The sequence below is a fragment of the Myripristis murdjan genome, chromosome 9, assembly GCF_902150065.1.
Source record: "Myripristis murdjan chromosome 9, fMyrMur1.1, whole genome shotgun sequence".
NCBI classification, from domain to species: Eukaryota; Metazoa; Chordata; class Actinopteri; order Holocentriformes; family Holocentridae; genus Myripristis; species Myripristis murdjan.
In genome coordinates this window covers 24731440-24738646 of record NC_043988.1, presented here as the reverse complement: position 1 = coordinate 24738646, position 7207 = coordinate 24731440, and the positions used below count along the sequence as shown (strand labels likewise).

Sequence of the window (7207 nt, the reverse complement as noted above, 5' to 3'; positions counted from 1 at the left end):
ATGAATATGAATTACAATTAGTCATCAAGCAAAGATTTATTAACTGATCACCTACTGTATTTTAGGGCACCAAGAAATCATATTAAAAAAATAATAATCATGATAAATTATGCAGTATTTACATAGTACACAATGCAGTCCCCAAAGAGCAACTCACCCAGAACTGAGGTATAGATCTGAACAGCTGTCCCTCATCTGAGTGAGAGCTTTGTGCCATTACTGTAGTTTTTTGTTTTTATCCCTGCTCTTCCTGCGCCTACACAAAGCCCAGCAGAGAGCCGCCGGTCCCAGCAGCAGCAGAGAGAAAAGCAGAGCCGTGTCCAGCAGGCACCTCTGGTACCAGGGCTGTGTCAGTGAGATCGGCCGGAGGTGAGATCCACCTGCGTTGTGCAGGATATGCTCCACCCACTGAATGAGTCGGAGACCTGGAGGGACGGGATATGACCGGTGGATCCTGCTGAGGGACAGGGCTGAGGACTTGAACCTAGGGAAGGGAACAGGAGATTGAAGGAGGGAGGGAAAAAAGAGAGAGGAAGGGAAGAGGAATGCCAGTGGTTACACATTTCTCACTTTGTAAATCAGTCACAGTTGGCACCCATCCATCTATCCACAGCTGTTACACACCTGCTGTCCTGTGTGAGCGCTTGGATAGTGGAGCTGAGCAGCTCTCTGGTGATGTGTGTGGGCCTGATAATGAGGCCCAGCCCCTTTGCTTCAGCCCTCACCACGTTATCAAACTGGTCTCCAAACAGCGGGATTCCCAGCACAGGAACAGCATGGTACACTGCCTGCAGCAGGCTGTTTTGACCACCATGGGTGACGAAGAGACGAACTTTAGGGTGGCCTGAGAGAAACAGAAAGAGAGAGAACTTCATTTGTAAACAGATGCAGCAATGCTACTCTCTCAGGATGTAAATCTTTGGCTTAAGTTTGATTCAAGATTCACTGGTTGGTGATTGGACTGAGGAAAGATTTTTATTTTTTGCAAGAGTTGAATTTGATTCAAGTTTGTTAACCACAACTGAGGTAAACAAACTGATTGAGCCTAAACTTCATATCAATTAATTAACAGGTGCAATAATAAATGATTATTTTTCCTCTGAAATGTGAAACAATGTCAGACAACAGAATTATTTTACCAAATTTATTCTATCAAAAGATTTTAAAAGGAAAGCAAAACACCTTTAACAAAAAAGTTGTAGTTTTTTGTCATAGTATTTTGTTAGATTCCATCATTATAAAGTCTTTTTTATGTATGTTAAATTAATTGATTGACTGAAATTAATTCACATATTTCTTTTAGCAGACAGATTCAAATGAAATGGAAACATTTATAATTGATGCAACAAAGCAATGAATGAATCACAACACCGCTACAACTGTTTATTGAAGGCACATAGGTCATGTTTTGTCTGCCTTCCTTTGCCATTTTAAATTTCATAGCTCACTAATCACTAGATTAATCACTGAACACACAAGTTTTTCACATATCTGGTCAATCTAGTTCTTTAGAAGACAAGGCTGTTGAAAGAATAAGATGTAATATACATTCAGAGAAAATATACAATTAGAGAATGACTGTTGCTTTCTCCTACCCAGCAAGTCGTTCAGAGGCAGCCAGTCCACCAGCCTGAGGTTGGGAGGTACGTCCAGGTGAGACGGCCATCGCTCAAGGTCATACCTAGGTTTGGAGAAACACTGTAAAGTTAGACGAACTTCCTGAAACATTCAAAGACCTTTCAATTATTTAGAAGTACCAAATTTGTCTTCGTGTGACAGATCTCATCTTTTTATGATGGTCTAAATGTTTGGAAAATTGATTATATTTGCTTTTTCCCTATTATTACAACCAGCAACAATAAGATGTGCACCACAAATCTGATTTTATTTATTTACTTATGTAAATGTTGTCATGCTTTTACCTCCAGATGACCCCCAGAGGGAATTGGGAGAAGCCAGCAGTCATCTCCACCAGCAGATGATCCACAGAGACAGAGGACACCATGGACCCCAGGGTCACCACAATGAAACCTGCCTCTCCATAACCTGAAATCCATGACTCTAAATCCTGAAGGGTTGGGGTGGAGAGTCATAGGGATGGAGGGTTAGCAATTAAAGAGAGCATAGAGGGACAACAGTAGAATAGAACAGAACAGACCTGATCCAGAGGCTTAGCAGGTTTGTTCAGCAGTCCTCCCACCAGCACCGTGTATGGCATAAGAGGCTGGGGGAACTCCAGGGAGAAGTCGGTGTTGAAGGCCCAGAGCTCAGCTCCCTGATATAATTCCTCCAGACCACCAGGGGGTGAGTCTGCACCCAAGTGGCGTTCTGCAACTTCCCTAAACCTTGACCACACAAACTCCTGGCCTTAGAGAAAACAGGAAGAAAAGGCAGGCTATTACAAAGTCCAAAACTCCCATATCCAAACAGGAGTTGTGGCGGTGAGGAGTGTGGAAAACTTTTAGACCTCTAGTCCCTCAGATTTTACTTACAATATTTAATTTAGTTAGACAGTATTAGCAATGAATCTTAAGTGGTCCCAATAGAGAAATTGGGTCATTAGAAATGCAAATAGTAGGTCTAATTAGGTAGATTAGAACAAAGAAAATAAGATACAGGAATAAAGGAAACTACAGCACAAGAACTTGTTAAGTAGAAAATACATGGGTGAAAATATGGATTAAATAAAGTATATAGCGGGTTTGCCAAAGCAGAAGTAGTTCAGCAGTTCAGCTTTCTGAAATGGGAAAAATAATAAGTAAAATATTTAATGTGAAATATGTGTAGTATGAAAATAAGTGATTACAAATGTACAATGTACAATGTTGCGTTCCACATGAGAATATCCATAGATACAATGTATAAACTGAGGAAAATGTTAGATTATGAAAAAATGTGAATGTGCCTTGGCTTGTAACACCTATGGGTATGACCACCTGTTAGTACCTATAGGAGCCAGGAGAGAATAGAGCAGGTTTTTTGTACGACCCCAGAGATCCATGTGGTCGGAGAGCTGGGAGTTGAAGACTGGGACATAGGAGAGGGGGCTGGGGAGGGCAATGGACAGAGGGCCGTTCAGAGGGCCGGGGTAGAACGCTACATGACGCACACCTGGAGTTAATAAAAAATAAAGGACAGAGTGATATCACATCAGCAACCTTTTAAATTCAGTGAGTAGTAATCAGGCTGAAAATTCGGTTGAATTCAGTCCATTGCAGGTTTAAATACTGCCACTTCATCACAATGGTCAAAACAAAATTAGGAGAAGTTGTGAAAGCACTGTCACACTCTGCCTTTGAGTGTGGGTAGTTTTGCCGAAAGGCTAGCTGAAAAGGGTGCAGTTCAACTAAAAATGCCAAAAAAAAAAAAAAAAAAAAAAAGGTAGCAAAGTCCATTTAATGCAAAAGAAAATTAGGTGTTTTACTGTCCTTTTGACAACAACCCAGCAGAAAATAAGGCAAAAATACAGCAGAAAAAAAATATTTGCAAAAGACTAACACAGCACCACTAGGTCTGCACCATAAGGCAGCCCTTCACTGACTGACTAGGAAGGGTAGATCCCCTCTACTTAAAGGCAAGGCCCCACTGGACCATACCACCTTTAATTGAACACAGCAACAATTCAATTATTTTCTAACAAACAAAAACATTTTTAAGCCTTTATACATGATTTAAGTACAATAAATCAGTCAATCACATTAAATTATTAACATAACACCATTACAAGGTTACAATCCGCTTTTATACTTTTATTCACTGGGATGGTGCAGCATGAGTGAACTAAGCACGCTCCCTACTCATTAATCAGGCAGTATAAAAGGCTGCCTGAAGCTGTGCTTGGGTCCTTTGGCACTGTCCAGAACCAGGAAGGACTGCAGTAAGATCAAGGAACACATTAGAAACAAACAATTCAAAATATAATTAACATTATTTAAATAAAGAGTTATCTCACCTCACTTATGTGTTTGTGTGTCTGGGGTAAACTTAACAGGGAAAATAGCACAGGAAACAGCATTGTTGTTATATGTAGCTCAGTGTGTGCACCCACCAAACTATCAAAAGCATGCTACCTGGCTAACCTGTTGCATGTGGAGTGACTGATGGTGTGGTGTGCTGCTGTGGTGTGTTACCAGTGGTAGGGGAAACTGCCACAGTAACATAAACTTTAACAAGATCTGTAAATGATATATGTATTACATATGTATAATGTATAATTGTGATAACATTATGATAAAAATAATGGTAATCAGAATGGAAACCTAAGTGATATGAACAGTCTATCTACCAAGTTTGCGTGCCAGGATGAATGAGCAGGGGTTGAAAGCATCCAGGATGGCAATGTCATAGTGTTCCCGCTGGAGAAAGGCCATCATCTCCCTGTCCCCCAGCAGATGGTCACACTGGTACGATAGGTGGCCCATGAAGTTCAGGAAGTCACTGAAGGCATCTCTAAGACATAGAGAGTGAGTGAAAGGAAGAATTAAAGCAAGGCAGGATGAGTGGAGAGGGACAGGAGTCAGGTGAGGGCACAATATGATCCACTTATAAATGAGCAGTTTGAGAGTCAGAGCAATTTAGATTAAAGAATTTAAGACAACATGAGGAGGTTACACTGAGGCTGCACCCCAGACCACTTCCTTTATAAGGCCAAGATCATCTGGGGTCAAGCCCAAGTCGAGTCTTGTGCGTATGTGTTACCAACTCTGGCTGTAAATGTCCACTATCAACATGAAAACGTGTACCTGCCCAGTAAAAACTGTGTTTGTTGCTCCAGGAACCACCCATTGTATTCTTTAATGTAGCTCTCTCCTAAGGACCAGGTGCTTGTCTGGTAGCTGTCTGCACGGCCTGTGTAGGAAAAACCTGGGAGGAGTTCAACAGTGAGGTGTAAGTGTAAGTCATTATAAGTGAAGAAAGTGAATGACTTTACATTACGTTGCATAAATATCAGCAGGAGGCAAAGAATTTACGGAGAGAATGAAAGACAAAATACAGTGTTTTTGTGCATGTTTATGTGTGTTTGAAGCAAGATTATTGTGAATGAAAAGTAGGTGCAAAAAAATTTTTCTTTACTGAAATAAAAATAAAGGTTTTACAAAAAAGTGATAACTAAATGAAACTGTATTGTGTTTTTGCAAAACATAAATGCCTTTAGTTTTCTTCTTTGTCAGTTTATTTGGCTGTTCATCCATTTTAAGTGAATACACTTCAAAATAGTATGATGTTTTGTTTTGTTTTGTTTTTTTCAGTTATGTTACACAATCTATTTCTTACCTTTCTGAATCTCACCCCTGACAAATATCCCATATTACAAAAAAGACATAGGGAAAAATAAAAGGGAAGGTTTGTGAGTGTATACCTGTAATGACAGGGTTGCCCAGCTGCAAGAGCATGCGGACCTCATGGCCATGCTGGTGGAAGTTATGAGAGATCTCATCTAATAACAAATAGTGGCTTCCTCCTGAGAGAGGAGGGAGGAGACGGGAAGGAGAAAACAAGACAAGAAGCAAAACTGGAAATCGGTATCTAAAAACAATATTCTGTTTGTTATATTAACATTATTTTAATGCTACACGTCATCTCATTCCCTTCATAAGTTCAGCTGTGACAGCACTCACCCAGTCTATTGTAAATGATCAGAAGCCTGTCATAAAGGCAAATCACCTTCCACGCTCATAGTACTCTGATTTCTGCATATACAAACACAAGTAACAGCCTATGCAGAGAAAAAATATAATCCTCAAGTTATAAAGCCTTTACTTTCATTATTACTTTACTCACCGGTCTGGAAAGCAAGTACATTTTATCATGTGATATTATCACTATTTCTGTGCTATTTTTATCACGGCTTCCCTACTCACCAATGAGACAGACGGTCAGGATCTTGGCACACTGAAGGACAGGGACCGTCAGGAGAGAAAACACCAAGAACACAATCACCATATTGTTATTGCTGTAACGCATTCTGGCAGGTGGCCAAAGTCCTTTCCGAGTTCCTAAAAGTTCACCCTGGCATATAAAAAAACCTTAACCAACAAAAAAGATAAAAATCATTCCTGCTAAAACAGTTTTGTATGAGCAGCGGGTTAGATCCTGGAAGTGAAAGTGGAGAGCCCTCAGGTCCTGCCCAGCCAGCAGTAAAGATTACTGTACAATCCACATTGTTTGGTTTTACAGTGGAGGAAATCCAAAGTCCTCATGTAGTGCACTTAAGATGGCTCTGCAATGCTTTGATAGGCAACAAATGGAAAAGGTCCAGTGTTCAGGTGTACTTTTGGTCCTGCTTTATCAATCCAGGTTCTGAGTGCAAGTTTGTGAGTATAAAAATGGCTAGAGGCTATATGTGATGTGTGAGCAGCTCTGTTTCCTCTAGAAGTCAGACACTCAAAAGTCCTGCAGCACTGGACCTCCAGCAAGAAAGAACAGGGAGGGAAAAATGGGAGGGAGGAAGGGAGGGAGGGAGGGAGAGAGAAATGGTAAGATCCCACCCGCCACTCCTCCTTTGTATCACAGAAGAGACAAAGGGAAAAGTTAAATTGGGAAGTGAGCTACATCCTATCAGGGGAGCTGTCACTGCAAAGGTGCTTGTTTGATTTGTAATGATAGAGTTGCTTGGTTGTTGTCAAGCATACTGAGTAATCTCCCAATCAAATCTTTGATCTTTGATCTTTGGTCAGTCGGAGGCAGAACTGCAATTTGAGCAGGAAACAAAATGAACAAACACAAACAATTCTACCATCACATTTGTTAATAGGAATTATGGCTATCTGGAGAATTTCAAACATGTTTACAAGAAAACAGATGTAGAGATGATAATCATATAGACTGGGGCCTGAAGGTTAAAACAGAAAGCCTGAATGACAACTGGTAGGCTCAGATGAATGTACAGAAAACTTTGTTTTTGCCACCTCACAGAGTAACGATGCAACAATGAGTTAAATGGCCTTTAGAAATAAGCAAAGCTACATGATAATGTAGATACCTATTTTTTAATTTTTCCAATCAGGATGCACATTGAGTTAATTGGGTATACAAGCAGGAGTGACTGCTAAACAGACTTGTTAGCATAATGCATCAGTGCTGAACAGATTGTGATAGGGTTCTGGATGCTCTGGCAGGCCATTACTGGCAAGTCAGGCTTGACATGTAGGTTAGCCTGGACAATGAAGTCATTGTGGACGAAGCCATGTTTGGCTGTGTCAGAGAG

At 40.6% G+C, this 7207-nt stretch overlaps 1 protein-coding gene across 1 annotated transcript; it reads right to left on the bottom strand.

Moving 5' to 3' along the window:
• On the bottom strand, nucleotides 1-6222 carry LOC115365366 (UDP-glucuronosyltransferase 3A1-like). Its single transcript, XM_030060335.1, has 10 exons — nucleotides 5862-6222; nucleotides 5360-5461; nucleotides 4743-4863; nucleotides 4286-4449; nucleotides 2947-3111; nucleotides 2159-2367; nucleotides 1923-2068; nucleotides 1596-1681; nucleotides 625-844; nucleotides 1-484 (listed from the first exon to the last, which is right to left on the bottom strand). Exons 1-10 carry the CDS (start codon nucleotides 5962-5964, stop codon nucleotides 217-219), a joined length of 1584 nt encoding a protein of 527 aa, XP_029916195.1. The 5' UTR covers nucleotides 5965-6222; the 3' UTR covers nucleotides 1-216.
• Between the last annotated feature and the right edge of the window lie 985 nt (nucleotides 6223-7207).

What these genes read in the sequence shown, in the direction of transcription:
- LOC115365366 (XM_030060335.1), bottom strand. Translation starts at nt 5,964, where the DNA reads ATGCGTTACAGCAATAACAATATGGTGATTGTGTTCTTGGTGTTTTCT. An exon ending in CCTGACCGTCTGTCTCATTG is followed by an intron (nt 5,462 to 5,861) that starts GTGAGTAGGGAA and finishes CTCCTCTCTCAG; the next exon opens with GAGGAAGCCACTATTTGTTA. An exon ending in GCCTCTGAACGACTTGCTGG is followed by an intron (nt 845 to 1,595) that starts GTAGGAGAAAGC and finishes TGTTTCTCTCAG; the next exon opens with GCCACCCTAAAGTTCGTCTC.